At 67.8% G+C, this 15,970-nt stretch overlaps 1 protein-coding gene across 5 annotated transcripts; it reads left to right on the plus strand.

Annotated features, from left to right (window-relative positions):
- Window positions 1–18: 18 nt before the first annotated feature.
- Window positions 19–15,323, plus strand: ARFIP2 (ADP ribosylation factor interacting protein 2). 5 transcript variants are annotated; one of them, XM_039500314.1, is made up of 11 exons: window positions 33–157; window positions 1,941–2,067; window positions 3,053–3,160; window positions 5,354–5,462; window positions 6,089–6,145; window positions 8,216–8,311; window positions 10,787–10,902; window positions 11,248–11,469; window positions 12,132–12,289; window positions 14,434–14,608; window positions 14,830–15,323. In XM_039500314.1, exons 1-11 carry the CDS (start codon window positions 36–38, stop codon window positions 14,983–14,985), a joined length of 1,446 nt encoding a protein of 481 aa, XP_039356248.1. In that variant the 5' UTR covers window positions 33–35; the 3' UTR covers window positions 14,986–15,323. The 5 variants fall into 5 exon arrangements, with proteins under 5 accessions (XP_039356274.1, XP_039356248.1, XP_039356258.1 ...); XM_039500340.1 differs by lacking the exon at window positions 1,941–2,067 and having other exon boundaries at window positions 19–157; XM_039500324.1 differs by lacking the exon at window positions 6,089–6,145 and having other exon boundaries at window positions 34–157.
- The last annotated feature ends 647 nt before the right edge of the window (window positions 15,324–15,970 follow it).

The raw sequence follows: 15,970 nt of genomic DNA on the forward strand, positions 1-15,970 counted from the left end.
CTCCTTTCCTGGAGCGGCTTCCGTTCCCTTTGGTGATGCCGTCAGTTCCGTTCCCCCTCCCGCGGCGCTGCCCGGCTCCTGACGTGGCTTCCGGTCTGTCCCGGTCGAAGCGGATCCGGAGCCGCCGGCGCTGGGGACCCGGCAGCGCCCGGAGCAGGTGGGGGGGTCGGAGGGGCCCGGCTGGGGGCTGGGGTCGGAGGGCCCGGCTGGGGGCTGAGGGGGTCGGAGGGGGGGCTGGGGGGCTGAGGGGTCGGGAGGGCCATGCTGGGGGCTGGGGTGTGTCGAGGGGTCGGAGGGGCCCGGCTGGGGGCTGGGGAGTGTCGAGGAGGTCGGAGGGGCCATGCTGGGGGCTGGGGTGTGTCGAGGGGGTCGGAGGGGCCCGGCTGGGGGCTGAGGGGGTCGGAGGGCCCGGCTGGGGGCTGGGAGGTGTGTCGAGGGGTCGGAGGGGCCATGCTGGGGGTCTGGGGTGTGTCGAGGGGGTCGGAGGCCCGGCTGGGGGCTGAGCGTGTGGAGGGGCCGGGCTGAGGGGGTCGGAGGGGCCATGCTGGGGGCTGGGGTGTGGAGGGGGTCGGAGGGGCCATGCTGGGGGCTGGGGTGTGTCGAGGGGTCGGAGGCCCGGCTGGGGGCTGAGGGGTCGGAGGGGCCATGCTGGCGGGGCTGGGGGTGTGTCGAGGGGGGTCGGAGGGGCCCGGCTGGGGGGCCTCCCTTCTGTTCGGCATCCCCTTATGGTGGGTGTCCCTCACCCCGCACATGGGATTCGCAGGGGAGCGTGTGACATCTCTGGGTTCCCCTGGGGGTCAGGGTAGCGCCCCGGCGGGGATGGGGTTTGTCTGGAGGTCCTGCTTGGAGCTGCCCATCTCCCTGCCCCGCTTGTGGGCCGGGGTAGCCATGTGGCAGGTGCGGTTGTGGTAGAGAACAGGGAGCAGGCTCTGCTGGCTCGTTCCTGGCATGGCTCTGTGCCTGCTGGGCTCATAGGAGGGGGAGAGAGTTGGCTGATTCCCATTGCTAGACCCCCCCTCAATCCTGTCCTGGGGGCCCTGATTCCTCCCAGTCTGGGCCGGTATCCCAGGCCTAGGGACCGGGAAGGTAACGGGAGCTGTGGGGTGGGGTGTGGTGCGGTGCTGCCTGCTGTGGAATGTGCCCTGACCGGTCCGGGCAGGCTGGGCTCTGGCTTGTGCTGGAGCCCGCTGCCCCAGGTGTGTCCCCCTTGCTGATTGCCTGCCCGCCCCTGGGCTGGGAGCTGGAGTTGAGGGAGGGAGGGGTAAGGCAGGGCTGTAACCCCAGGGTGCAGGCTGCCCATAGCAATTCCCGCCTGGTGTGGGGGCCAGCTGGGCCCAGGTTTTCTGTCAAGTTGAGTGAAGTGCCCATATGTGGGCCCGGCAGTGCTGGGCTGGGTCCCTCTAGCTTGGGTTTTCTGTGGCGTGTGGGGCTGGGCTGAAAGGCAGGCTCAAGGGGTCTGGTTGTGTCTTAATTTCTCCTGAACGTGCTGCCCTACAAGCAGGAGCCAGCTGCAGATTGGCCCCTGTTTGCGTGGAGTGAAGCAGTGCCCCTGGCATGGGCTGAAGGTAGCTCCTGCTGCAGAGCCTTGGGGACGTGGCTGTTGGCACCCGCTCCCTGGGCACTGGGCCAGGAGCTGCTCAGCTGCCAGGCCAGGTGTGTCCCGGGACCCTGCGTGCCCTGGCCCCATTGTGGAGCTGCAGGTGCTGAGAGCTCAGGAGATGGTGTGAGGCAGGGATCTGTCGCTGCCCCCAGGGGAGGGGCCACTCGGCCTGTGAACTAGGGGAGCAGATGCTACTCCCTCTAGGTGAATCAGGGATCTCCTGTTCCACACAACCCCAGCCCTCCTCCCGGGACAAGGGAGAGTCACTGAAATTGACAGGGAGCAAAGGAAACACTTCTAAACACAGGGCACGTGGGCCTGTGGAACTCACTGCCAGCAGGTGCCATGGCCCAGGAGCTGAGCAGGAGCCGGGAAGGTCCCAGTGGAAGATGAGCCCCAGCCATACATCAGGGAAGGGGCCCACAGGGGAGATCTGCGGGAATGGGGGCGTTCAGGCCAACTCTCAGGTGAGCTCCCCACAGGAAGGTGGATCTGGGCGAGCTATCGTTTCTTGAGGGTGGGGAGCTGAGTGCTTGGGAAGGACGCAGCCCTGGGGAACAGGCTGGGGATGGGGGGAACCCGGGAGGACTCAGCTTCTTCAGCTTGGCTGTCTCTGGTGGTAAGGCAGCCACCTCTGGGGTGAGTCACAGCCACACCTCTGGGTCTGCTAGGAGCACAAGGTGTGTCCCTGAGCCTGGTCCTCAGCAGTGCGATGCTGCCTCTAGCCAGCAAGGCCTGCAGTCTACTCCGCTCCATGAGCCTCAACCCCAGGGGGCTGTTTTGAGCCCGGGGAAAGGGAGTCCAGGCCCTGGAGGTGGCAGAGAAGTGTGGGTCTATGGGCCCTGGGTGGTCCTGGGCTGGGAGTAGTGGGCACCCGCCCACACGCCAGGCAGGAGAGGCAGAGTGGGGGTGCCCCCTGCCTGGAGTCTTGGCAGGGATCTGGCAGCCGCTGCCTCTGGGGCAGGCTCCTGAGCCCATGCACACACAGCCCATTGTTCTCAGCTAAACTCCTTATCAGGCGTGACTGGCAGGTGTAGGCAGCGGCGGGGGGGCGCGGCGGGAGCAGGAGGTCGTTGCCGCAGGCTCCTGGGGACAGTCTCTGGGGAGGGACCCACGTGGGCGGCTGGTGATCGCTGGAAGCCAGGACGTGCTGTCAGCACTGCTGCCATTCTGACTGGGGCAGGGGCCTCTATCAGCCTGTGGGCAGGGCCTGACCTCCTGTGGGCAGACAGGATGCCCAGGGGTGCTGCTGGCTGTTCTCAGGGGGTGGGGGTAAATCTGTGCCAGTCCCTGAGGGTGGCCGTTCGGGCGGAGTCCCAGGGGAGCTCCTCGGAGAGCTGGATCCAGCCAGGGCAGTGTCTTGCAGGGGGTAGCGGGGCCTGGGGAGCAGACTGCAGAGAGCGAGGCTGGGACCTAGCCTGCTGGCCCCTCAGCATCGCCCTGTCTCTGCAGATCCTGATCATGACGGATGGGCTCATGAGCAAAGCTGCCACGATGGAGATCCCCATCAACGGAACCGGGGACACGGGCAGCCTGCCGGAGGACGATGGCCTGGAGCAGGTATGTGGGCTGGGACAGGGGGCTTTGAGAGGGGGGCTGGGTTAGATGGGCACTTTAGGGAGAGCTCACCAGGCTAGACGGGCGTGTTGGGGGGAGGGCAGGGGCTGGGCTAGAGGGGCGTGTGGGAGGGAGGGGAGGGGGCCGGGCTAGAGGGGCGTGTGGGGAGGGGAGGAGGGCCGGGCTAGAGGGCAGTGTTGGGGAGGAGGGGCCGGGCTAGCGGGGCGTGTGAGGGGAGGGGAAGCACCAGGACGAAGCCAGGCAGGACTCTGGTGAAGTCTCTTCTCGGAGACTGTCTGCTCACAAGGGCAAGCAGCTCACACGGCTTCCACCTCCCTGGGTCTGACCTCGGAGCATTCAGCATCCCCTTCTCACGCCGTGCGCTTCCCACAGCGAGCCCGCCCACGCTGGGTCCTGGGGGAGCCAGAGGGTCCTGCCCCCCCACTGCGCAGTCAGACGCGACTCTCAGCCAGCCAGTAACACAGAAGGTTTATTAGGCGACAGGATCACAGCGTAGGGCAGAGCTTGTTAGCACAGAAATCAGTGACTTTCAGCCAAGTCCATCTTGGGGAGTCCTGGGCCAGACGCCCTGGACTCCCCCTCTTCCGGTCCCCCCGCAGACTGCCAGCCTCCAGCCACCCCACCTCCGACACCCCCCTCGATGCCCCTCCTCCTTTTCTTTGTCTCCCTTCCCCAGGAAATGGTGGCACCTGTTTGCACCCCCCTCCTGGGTCTCAGGTTATGCAGCTGCAAACGGCTGGGCAGCCTCACCTGCCCCAGGCCCTCAGCAAAATCACACCCCCAATTCCCACCTCTGAAGTATTGGTGCAGCACACAGGGAAACTGAGGCACAGCCAGTATTGGTACAGGACAGTAAGACTCACATGCACCATAACAAGATGAATAAACCCCCACTTTGTCACAGACTCACATAAGCTTGAGTACAATATAACAAGGGAAAACCCCACTTTGTCACGGGGGCACAGGGCTAGGAGATGGGAAGGCACCGGGCTAGGGGGGGACGTCGAGGGGAGGGGAGGCACCAGGCTAGGGGGGGCCTGTTGAGGGGAGGTGAGGCGCTGGCCTAGAGGGGCGTGTTTCGGGGGGGGATGGGGAGGTGCCAGGCCCGCGGGGTTTGTGGGGGCGGGGAGGGGCCGAGTTATGGAGGGAGTGTTGGACTACAGGGGCCTGTTGGAGGGGAGGGGGGCACCGGGTTACCAGGGCGTGTTGGGGGCACTGGATTATAGGGGTGGGGAGGGGTGCCAGGTTACGGGCGCATGTTGGGGGATGGGGCACTGGGTTACAGGGGAGGTGTGTTGTGGGGAGGAAGGGGGTTCTGGGTTACGGGCAGGGACACCGCGTTACAGGGGCGTGTTGAAGGGAGGCGCCGGGTTACGGGGGAGAGGAGGGGGGGCGACGGGTTACAGGGCGTGTTGGGGGGAGGAGAGGGGGGCGCCAGATTAGGGCCAGATTACGGGGGAGGGGAGGCAGTGTGCATTGAGCTCTAAGGACCCCCAGCTCCCTCCACAGCCGGGCCTTCGGCACCAGCGACCCGTCTTTCTCCACCGCTCCGTGCAGCAATTCCAGGCCGGCCCTGCTCCCCGGGAGCGTTTGCAGTGACAAAGTCACGTTTGTTAATCCCCCGGCCACAGAGTCCGGGCGCCCTTGGCCGGCACACAGGGCAAAGGCTAAGCCAGGGCTCAGGCTGGCTCTCAAGAAGAGCTCTGGGGATCCTGAAAGCTGCTCTCTCCCCATGCGACGTTGGCCCACCTCCCCGGCTTGTCTGTCAGTCCCAGGGGAGAGCTGGGGGGTCCTTCCTCAAGGCAGCTCCATTCCAGCCTCCTGACCCTCCAGCAGTGTCCACGGGGGTTCGGTGTTGGTGGCTGGAAGTGCTTTGGGGCATGAGGGGCTGTTTTGTGTCTCTGGATCTTCTGTTGATCTGGGTCAGTTTCAGCCAGTCCTGCCCCCAGCCGCGAGGTGACCTGTCCCCTGTGCACCCAGCTAGCCAGGAAAGGACAGAGGGGAACAGACACCCGGAGGAGTCACAGGGATATTACAGCAAATCCCCTCTTCATCCTAGGCTGGCCGGGGGCAGCAGGGCCAGGCTGCCCTTGGGGGCTGACTCCCAATTCCAGGGGCCGGTCTGAGCCCAGAGCTGCCCCCAGCTCCCCTGGACTCTGCTCTTGTCCATTTCAGGACTTGCAGCAGGTGATGGTGTCGGGGCCCAACCTGAATGAGACCAGCATTGTGTCGGGGGGCTACGGGGGCACCGCTGAGGGGATCATCCCCACCAGCACTGTCAAAGGTAAGAGCCCCTGGGGCAGGGAGCTGGGGGCACAGGTCTTCCCTGCTGGTCCCCTCGGGGGGGTTCCTGGGCCTGATGCCGGCTGCAGTCTGCCAGGCAAAGGGTGCTGCAGGGCAAGAGGTGGGCTGCCTCGAAGTCGGGGGCAGGAGTGGGCCCCCAGGGGCTCTAGAGGGCAATGGTGTAGGGGAGGAGGCAGATCTGCTGTGGGGCAGGAGCTCTGCTGTGGGGCACTAGTGCCCCAGGTGGCACAGCGCCCCATTGCAGAGGAGGGGCACTAGGGCAGCCTGCTACCCTGCCAGGCTGCGGAGGCCAGGGTAGCCAGATTGGGTCTGCCCAAGTCATGGGGAGCCCCAGCTTCCCCCCAGGCAACCTAGAAGAAGGGAGCAGCTGAGCCCCAGCACCAAGCCAGCCTGGCCCCAGGGGCTCTGCCGCCTGGGAGCGCTGGAGCTCCCCTGGGGTGGGAGGCTAGCTGGGCTGGCCGTGCCCAGTGGGGAACCCAGCGGGCAGCTCATGGGGCAGAGGATCTGCTTGGCACATTGGGCCCCAGGCTGGGAGGCCAGGCCCTGCTGGTTGGGGGCACCCGGGCTGTGCGCCCCGCTCCGACCCTGTTGTGTGGTTCTGTCTAGGCCCTGCAGTGCGGTATAACGCCTCCTTCCCGGGACTGCGGCTCTTCCATGCACAAGGTGGCTCCGTTTTCCCTCCTTGGGGCTTCACTAACTGGCTGGTGCAGGAACTGCTCTCCCCATAGCCTGGCCTGGGGCTGTCAGGGGGCCCGTGGGCTGGCTGGGCCCTGGGCAGCGTCCGGGCTGCTAACCTGTCTGCTCTCTGCTGCCTGCTTCACACCCGCACTGACTGATGGGGAGGCCTGGCTGGGGGCTCCCCTCCCTAATGCTTCCTGGCCTTGGCTGGGCACTGGGACCCCATCGGTCACTCCCACCTCCCTCCCCATGGGGTCTAGTGCTGGGAGCGTGTGGGGGAGGGGAGCGCTGCTGTGCGGTCCTCACCTAGGTGAGTGCTGGTGTCAGTGGGGGCATGTGTGGGTGTGTGCAGGGCACCCTCAGGGGGCACTAGCTCATCGGGAGCCCCCTGCCTTGTTCTGGTGCAGGCCTGGCCGCCGGCTAGCACAGGAGGGAGAGTGCTGTCCCCGGCGTGACGCAAAGTAAAGCCAGATAATGCCAGTGTCCCGCCCCTCGGGCAGGTCCCCACCATGGTCCCATGAGGGGAGGGGTTGGCATCTCGTCTCCACCACGCACATCTCCATGGTCCTATGGTTGGGGGATGGGGGGTAAGAACCTGCCGGGTTGCACCTGGGATCTCTACCAGGGCCAATGTGCAGATGCTGGTAGCCAAGACCCCAGCCTGGCCTCCCTGTACCCCCCCCCAGCCTGGCCTCTGTTCTGAGTCAAGGGCATCAGGGCTGCCCTGTCCCATGAGGCTCCTGCCCCATGGAGGGAGGCAGCCCAGGCATGCGAAATGGGAGACTTTGTCACACAGTGTAATTAGTCTGTGGAACTCTCTGCCACAGGATGTCACTGAGGCCGAGGGCCTGGCCGTTCTGTAGGGACGCGAATAGCCAGAGGGATCAGCGGGAAGAACAGTTCTGGCAGGGATACGAAACCTGCGCTGGGGTTTATGCCAATCTCTGACGAGCCCTTCCACGGGCATGTTCCTGCCAGTGCCTCAGGCACAGGCCCTGCAGCGTGTGAGGCTAGCTGGGCCCAGGTCTGATCCCTTTGTTCAGTGCTGCTACCCAGGGCACCCCTGAGCCTGGGGGTGCCCTGTCCTGGGACAGTCACCAGGCCGGAGACAGCTGGTTCAGCCCCTGTCAGGGTTCCTTCCCCACTCTGAACTCTGGGGTACAGATGTGGGGACCCACATGAAAGCCCCCTAAGCTTATTTCTACCAGCTTAGGTTAAACCTGGTACACTGCCACCACCAAGTGATTTAACAAGAAACAGGGAAAGGACCACTTGGAGTTCCTCTTCCCCCAAAATATCCCCCCAAGCCCTTACACCCCCTTTCCTGGGGAGGCTTGAGAACAATATCCTCACCAATTGGTTGCAAAGTGATCAAAGACCCAAACCCCTGGGTCTTGGGACAACGGGAAAATCAGCCAGGTTCTTAAAAGAAGAATTTTATTAAAAAGAAAATATAAAAATCATCTCTGTAAAATCAGGATGGAAAATGACTTTACAGGGGAATCAGATTCAAAGAGCCCAGAGGAACCCCCCCTCTAGCCTTAGGTTCACAGTTACAGCAAAACAGGGCTGAACCTCCGTCTAGCGAAGGAACATTCACAAGTTGAGAAAACAGAGATAAACTAACCCGCCTGGCCTGGCTGGTACTTACACGTTTGAAATATGAGAGACTTGTTCAGAAAGTTTTGGAGAGCCTGGATTGGTGTCTGGTCCCTCTTAGTCCCAAGAGGAACAACCCCAAACAAAGAGCACAAACAAAAGCCTCTTCTCCCCCCTCCCCTCCCCAAGATTTGGAAGTATCTTGTCCCCTTATTGGTCCTTTGGGTCAGGTGCCAGCCAGGCTACCTGAGCTTCTTAACTCTTTACAGGGAAAAGGAGTTTGGTGCCTCTGGCCAGGAGGGATTTTATAGCAGTGTATGCAGGAGAGTTGTTACCCTTCCCTTTCTCGTTATGACAGCCCCACCTTCTAATTGTCACCTCACGCCATCTCTCCATTTCCCACCCTCTGCACCTCACCTGGCACTGCCCTGCCTGGCCCGTCCCCTCCTTTTCCAGGCTCCTTTGTCACATCTCATTCCTCCCGAGGACCATCCATCTCACCCAGTGAATCTGCTGCCAGCCGGATCGCCAGCCAGGCAGATGCATCAGCAGGTACCGCTGGTCCCCTCCTTGATGCCTCATGGATGCCCTGCCCTGGGCCAGAGGGTGCCCGCTGGCTCAGGGTCCTTCCAGTCCCCGCGGGGGAATCGGCCCTGGGGAGCTGCCCCTGCCCTGCTGTGGTGTAGGGTTGAGGTCCCCGGGGGGGCTGTTGCTGGCATTGCAGGGCAGCCTGGAGGGGCCCAGGCAGAGGTACCACTGCCCCGTGAGGCTGCAGGAGCACCATGGCCTGGTGACGTGCGCCGCAGTGACACTGGCCCCTGCCAAGTCCCCCCCCCAGCTGCTGTCCTTGCCCTGCATGGCCTGAGAGGCTGACCTTGGCAGCGCCTGCCCAGAGAGGGCTCATGGTGCCAGCTGACTTGGAAACCATGGGACAATGGGAGGGGGGGACATGCACTGGGGCTGCTGCAGGGGTGGGGGGGACGTGCGCCTGGGGCCAGTGGGTCTAATGCGGGGGGGCGGGGACGTGCACCTGGGGCCAGTGGGGCTGCGGCGGGGGCAGGGGCGTGTGCCTGGGCCAGTGGGGCTGTGGCGGGGGCAGGGGGCGTGTGTGCCCTGGGGCAGTGGGGCTGATGCGGGGGGACGGGGGCGTGTGCCTGGGCCAGTGGGGCTGTGGCGGGGCAGGGGCGTGTGTGCCCTGGGGCAGTGGGGCTGATGCGGGGCGGGAGGTGTGCCGGGGCCCGTGGGGCTGGGGGGGGGGCTGGGGGCGTGTGGGCCCTGGGGCTGTGGGGCTGATGCGGGGGGACGGGGGTACGTGCACCTGGGCCAGTGGGGCTGTGGCGGGGGCAGGGGCGTGTGTGCCCTGGGGCAGTGGGGCTGATGCGGGGCGGGAGTACGTGCCTGGGCCAGTGGGGCTGTGCCCTGGGGCAGTGGGGCTGATGCGGGGGCGGGGTACATGCTGGGGCCCGTGGGGCTGGGGCGGGGGCCGGGGGCGTGGGGGCCCTGGGGCAGTGGGGCTGATGCGGGGGGCGTGCGCCTGGGCCAGTGGGGCTGTGGCGGGGGCAGGGGCGTGTGTGCCCTGGGGCAGTTGTGCTGGGGCCAGTGGGGCTGTGGCGGGGCAGGGGCTGATGTGCCCTGGGGCAGTGGGGCTGATGCGGGGGGGCGGGGGTACGTGCACCTGGGCCAGTGGGGCTGTGGCGGGGGCAGGGGGCGTGTGTGCCCTGGGGCAGTGGGGCTGATGCGGGGGGACGGGGGTACGTGTGCTGGGGCGTGTGCTGGGGCCAGTGGGGCTGATGCGGGGGCAGGGGGCGTGTGTGCCCTGGGGCAGTGGGGCTGATGCGGGGGGACGGGGGTACGTGTGCCTGGGCCAGTGAGGCTGCGGCGGGGCAGGGGCGTGTGTGCCCTGGGGCAGTGGGGCTGATGCGGGGATGGGGTACATGTGCTGGGGCCAGTGGGGCGGTGGCGGGGGCAGGGGGCGTGTGTGCCCTGGGGCAGTGGGGCTGATGCGGGGGGGGGGGGGTACATGTGCTGGGGCCAGTGGGGCAGTGGCGGGGCAGGGGCGTGTGTGCCCTGGGGCAGTGGGGCTGATGCGGGGGCGGGGCACGTGCACCTGGGCCAGTGGGGCTGTGGCGGGGCAGGGGCGTGTGTGCCCTGGGGCAGTGGGGCTGATGCGGGGGGGGGGTACATGTGCTGGGGCCAGTGAGGCTGCGGCGGGGGCAGAGGGGCTGATGTGGGGGGATGTTTGCTGGGGCCAGTGGGGTGGCGGGGGGGGGCAGTAGGACAGGGCAGAGGTCATATGTGCCCTGGGGGCCAGTGCGGCCACGCGGGGGGTGGGTATGTGCACCTGGGCCAGTGGGGCTCCTGTGGGGCTGGGGGGTGTCTGCTGGGGCCAGGTGAGCTGCAGTGGGTGGTGGGGGCGTACGTGTGTTTGGGCAGTGGGGCTGCCGTGGGGGCAGGGGGCATGTATGCCCTGGGGCCAGTGGGGCTGCCATGGGGGGGTGTGCGCGCCCTGGGGCCACTCAGGAAGGGGAACTTGCCCTGGGGCCAGTTGAACCGCCAGTCTGTGTGTGATGGGCCGTCGGGGGGGACGGGTGCACTCTGAGGCCAGGGCTGACATGATGGGATGCACTGCCGGGGGGGGGGGGGCCGCTATGGACACCCAGTGGGTCACTGTTTCGAGCTTTCCCTCCCAGCCAGGTGGGCTGTGAAGTGGTTTCTCCTCAAATCCCCTGCATCCGGGAGCTGGGGCTTTAGGCAAACCCGGTGCCGTGCGGCTGGAGACAAACCCAGGAGAGTTGATGGCACAAGGTCTCCAGTCCTCCTGTTGGTGGGGCACTGGCACTGCCTTCCCCATGCTGCTGGGGGGGGGCAGGGGGGTCCCCCAGAGCAGGACCGTGCCCAGCAGCTGCCCCCAGGAACAGTGACTAGGTCTTGCAGGAGGTGCTACCCCACATCCCAGCCAGGGGCTGAAGCAAGGCCTTGGTGTGTGGGGGGGTCTCACTGCCCTGTACTGGGCCCCATGTGTTTCAGGCTCCGGGCTGCACCTGCCCCACCCCGGCCCCCTGGCAATGGGAGACGAGGCCGCCCGGGGCATCGCTGTGGAGAAGTTTGATATTGTCAAGAAATGGGGCATCAACACATACAAAGTGAGACTGTCCACAGGGGGTGGGGGAGGGAACGGGCAGTCCTGTTCGGGGGGGGGACCAGCTGTCTCATGGGGCAGGTAGGGAGGCCCAATGGGGGGATGGGCTGCCTGTGGGGGAGGGACCGGCTGTCCCACGGGGCGGGGGATGAATGGGTTGCCCCTGGAGCTGGGACTAGCTGTCCCATGGAGGGGTAATGGGCTGCCTGGGGGGAGGGACCGGCTGTCCCACGGGGCCGGGGGGGGGCTGGAGTACAGACTGCATGAACGTCCCTCCTAAATATTCCGTGGGGGCTTGTGGGAGCTGCCCTGGGCCCTGGGGAGCTCTTGACCCGTTCCCCTCCCGCAGTGCACCAAGCAGCTGATCTCGGAGCGCTTCGGCCGGGGCTCGCGCACAGTGGACCTGGAGCTGGAGACGCAGATCGAGCTGCTGCGTGACACGAAGCGCAAATACGAGTGTGTGCTGCAGCTGGCACGGGCGCTGACCCACCACTTCTACAGCCTGGTGCAGACCCAGCACGCCCTGGGCGACGCCTTCTCCGACCTGAGCCAGAAATCTCCCGAGCTGCAGGTACGGGCGAGGGCCGGCTGGGGCGGGGCGAGGGCCGGCCGGGGCGGGGCGAGGGCCGGCTGGGCGGGCGAGGCGGCGAGGCCGGGCGGGCGAGCGGCGAGGCGAGGCGGCGAGGCGGGCGAGGCCGGCGGCGAGGGGCGAGGCGGCCGGGCGGGCGAGGCGGCGAGGGCCGGCAGGCGAGCGGCGAGGCCGGCCGGGCGGGGCGAGGGGCGAGGGCCGGGGCGGGGCGAGGCGAGGCGGCCGGGCGGGCGAGGGGCGGGGCAGGTGGGTGGGGCGGGCGAGGGCCGGCCCGGTGGGGTGGGGGCGGGGGCCGGCTGGCCCGGGTGGGGTGGGGCCCGGGGCGGGGGCCGGCTGGCCCGGGGCGGGGACAGGGCCCAGGGCGAGGGCTGACTGGCACTTGGCACCACCATCCCGGTCTCTGACCTTGGGCTGGGCCCAGAGCCTCCCCTCCCATGCGAATGTGGGTCTGATAGGGGCTCTGCCCCACAGGGAGCGGAGTGGGGAGGTGCAGTGGAGGTTGCAGTACTGCAGTCAGTGGACCAGGGAAGTGCCCCAGGCTGCCAGGCCGGACCATGGCACGGGAGGGATGGGCTCTTTCGGGGGGGGGGGCAGGCAGGCTTCCAGCATCCTGGGAGCCCTGACCCACCCCGTCCCCTCCCCAGGAGGAGTTTGGCTGTAATGCAGAGACGCAGAAGCTGCTGTGTAAGAACGGAGAGACCTTGCTCGGGGCTGTCAACTTCTTCGTCTCCAGCATCAACACCCTGGTGAACAAGACTATGGAGGACACGCTCATGACTGTAAAGCAGTATGAGACGGCAAGGTGAGCAAGTGAGGGGCCCAGCCGGGGGGCGCTGGGGGCCGGCGCAGCGGAGGGAGCGATGGGTTGCGGTTCCCCGTGCTCGGTAGAGGGCGGGTGGGTGTGAGGGGGGCCCGGGCCGGCACAGCGGAGGGAGCGATGGGTTACGGTTCCCCGTGCTCGGTAGAGGGGGGCAGGGGTGAGGGGGGCCCGGGCCGGCACAGCGGAGGGAGCGATGGGTTGCGGTTCCCCGTGCTCGGTAGAGGGGGGCAGGGGTGAGGGGGGCACGGGCCGGCACAGCGGGGGGAGCGATGGGTTACGGTTCCCCGTGCTCGGTAGAGGCGGGTGGGGTGAGGGGCCCGGGCGGCACAGCGGAGGAGCGATGGGTTACGGTTCCCGTGCTCGGTAGAGGGCGGGGGTGAGGGGCCCGGGCCGGGCAGCGGGGAGCGATGGGTTACGGTTCCCGTGCTCGGTAGAGGGCAGGGGTGAGGGGGCCCGGGCCGGCGCAGCGGAGGGAGCGATGGGTTGCGGTTCCCCGTGCTCGGTAGAGGGGGGCAGGGGTGAGGGGGGCCCGGGCCGGCACAGCGGAGGGAGCGATGGGTTGCGGTTCCCCGTGCTCGGTAGAGGGGGGCAGGGGTGAGGGGGGCCCGGGCGGCACAGCGGAGGGAGCGATGGGTTGCGATTCCCGTGCTCGGTAGAGGGGGCCCGGGCCGGCACAGCGGAGGGAGCGATGGGTTGCGGTTCCCCGTGCTCGGTAGAGGGGGGCAGGGGTGAGGGGGCCCGGGACGGCACAGTGGAGGGAGCGATGGTTTGCGGTTCCCGTGCTCGGTAGAGGCGGGGCAGGGGTGAGGGGGCCGGGCCGGCACAGTGGAGGGAGCGATGGGTTACGGTTCCCCGTGCTCGGTAGAGGGGGGCAGGGGTGAGGGGGCCCGGGCCGGCACAGCGGAGGGAGCGATGGGTTACGATTCCCCGTGCTCGGTAGAGGGGGGCAGGGGTGAGGGGGGCCCGGGCCGGCACAGCGGAGGGAGCGATGGGTTACGGTTCCCCGTGCTCGGTAGAGGGGCAGGGGTGAGGGGGGCCCGGGCCGGCACAGCGTAGGGAGCGATGGGTTACGGTTCCCCATGCTCGGTAGAGGCGGGTGGTGAGTGAGGCCCGGGCTGGGGGCAGGGCTCCCGGTCCCCCGGGCCCGGTAGCGGGGGGCAGGGGTGCGGGGGGCCCGGGCCGGCACAGCGGAGGGAGCGATGGGTTCCGGTTCCCCGTGCTCGGTAGAGGGGGGCAGGGGTGAGGGGGGCCCGGGCCGGCACAGCGGAGGGAGCGATGGGTTACGGTTCCCCGTGCTCGGTAGAGGGCGGGTGGGGGTGAGGGGGCTCGGGCCGGCACAGCGGAGGGAGCGATGGGTTACGGTTCCCCGTGCTCGGTAGAGGGCGGGTGCGGGTGAGGGGGGCCCGGGCTGGGGGGCACTTAGGGCTGGCACAGCGGTAGGGGTGAGGGAGGCCAGAGCGATGGGTTACGGTTCCCCGTGCTCGGTAGAGGGGGGCAGGGGTGAGGGGGGCCCGGGCCGGCACAGCGGAGGGAGCGATGGGTTACGGTTCCCCGTGCTCGGTAGAGGGGGGCAGGGGTGAGGGGGGCCCGGGCTGGCACAGCGGAGGGAGCGATGGGTTACGGTTCCCCGTGCTCGGTAGAGGGGGGCAGGGGTGAGGGGGGCCCGGGCCGGCACAGCGGAGGGAGCGATGGGTTACGGTTCCCCGTGCTCGGTAGAGGGGGGCAGGGGTGAGGGGGCCGGGCCGGCACAGCGGAGGAGCGATGGGTTGCGGTTCCCGTGCTCGGTAGAGGGGGCAGGGGTGAGGGGCCGGGCGGCAGCGGAGGAGCGATGGGTTCACGGTTCCCGTGCTCGGTAGAGGGGGCAGGGGTGAGGGGGGCCCGGGCCGGCACAGCGGGGGGAGCGATGGGTTACGGTTCCCCGTGCTCGGTAGAGGGGGGCAGGGGTGAGGGGGGCCCGGGCCGGCACAGCGGAGGGAGCGATGGGTTGCGGTTCCCCGTGCTCGGTAGAGGGGGGCAGGGGTGAGGGGGGCCCGGGCCGGCACAGCGGGGGGAGCGATGGGTTGCGGTTCCCCGTGCTCGGTAGAGGGCCCATGGGGCAGCGTGGATCTGACCCCGTCTCCCCGCAGGCTGGAGTACGACGCCTACCGCACAGACCTGGAGGAGCTGAGCATGGGCCCACGGGACGCCAGCACCCTGTGCCGCCTCGACGCCGCCCAGAGCCACTTCCAGAGCCACAAGGGGAAGTACGAGAAGCTGCGGGCCGACGTGGCCATCAAGCTGAAGTTCCTGGAGGAGAACAAGGTGAGGGGCGGGGCCTGGCAGCCCTGGGTGCCACGGGCTGGGCCGGCCTCCCGAGCCACTCCACGCTGCTCAGTGCTGGGCTGCCTGCCCCACCATGAGCCCCGCTGCCCCCGCTGTCGCTGGGTGACCCCATAGGGGTGTTGGGGGAGGGCCAGGGGGCAGGCTTGTCGAGTGTTGGGGGTGCCCTGGCTTGGGGTTGATCTCTGCCCCCCCCCTCCCAGATCAAAGTGATGCACAAGCAGCTGCTGCTCTTTCACAACGCCGTCTCCGCCTACTTCGCCGGCAACCAGCAGCAGCTGGCCCAGACCCTGCGGCAATTCAACATCAAGCTGAAGACGCCGGGTGCCGAGAAGCCCTCGTGGCTGGAGGAGCAGTGAGCGGCCTGAACTCTGAGCTCTGGCCGGGGCCAGGCGCGTGTGGGCGAGGGGGACCCCTGCACAAGCCCCGCGGCCTGGACCCCGGCTGGGTACATGGGGTCCCTTTGCCTCGGGTGGGGGCTGGAGACGGGCCCTAAGCTGCGGCAGGGCTCCCCCGTCTGCAACTCTGCCCTGGGAGTCCGGTGCCCCCAGCCTGGGCTGCTCCTAGGGGGGCAGCGCTTCAGTGACCCCCACCCAGTGCAGCTGCAGGGCAACGGGGGTCACTCCTGGGGGGGCCGGTGTGTCCTGTCGTCCCCCACTCCCAACAGGCCTCACTCCTGGGGGGGGGCAGCGTGTCCTGTCCCCCCCCCAACAGGCCTCACTCCTGGGGGGGGGCAGCGTGTCCTGTCATCCCCCACTCCCAACAGGCCTCACTTCTGGGGGGGGCAGCGTGTCCTGTCCCCCCCCCAACAGGCCTCACTCCTGGGGGGGGGCAGCGTGTCCTGTCCCCCAACAGGCCTCACTCCTGGGGGCAGTGTGTCCTGCCCCAACAGGCCTCACTCCTGGGGGGCCAGTGTGTCCTGCCCCCCCCCAACAGGCCTCACTCCTGGGGGGCCAGTGTGTCCTGCCCCCCCCCCCCAACAGGCCTCACTCCTGGGGTCCAGTATGTCCTGTCCCCACCAACAGGCCTCACTCCTGCGGGGGCTGGTGGGTCCTGTCGTCCCTCCCCCCCCAACAGGCCTCAGTTCCTTCCCACTTCAAGGCCTTCTGGGGAGCGGGAGGGGGCAATGTCTCCTGTCCTGCCCCTCAGGGCCTCACTTCTTACACCCCCAGGCCTCAGTGTTTTCGGGGGGAAGGGGGGGGCTGGGAGCCAGGACTCCTGAGTTCTGTCCCAGCTCTGGGAGGAGAGTAGGGTCCAGAGCAGGGTTATGGCTGGGAGCATTTCCAGGGGGGGTCAGCTGCTTTCATTATTTCCTCCCCCCTCGGACACACACACTACAGCCCC

Source organism: Mauremys reevesii, linkage group 1 (assembly GCF_016161935.1).
Source record: "Mauremys reevesii isolate NIE-2019 linkage group 1, ASM1616193v1, whole genome shotgun sequence".
In the NCBI taxonomy this organism is placed as follows: Eukaryota; Metazoa; Chordata; order Testudines; family Geoemydidae; genus Mauremys; species Mauremys reevesii.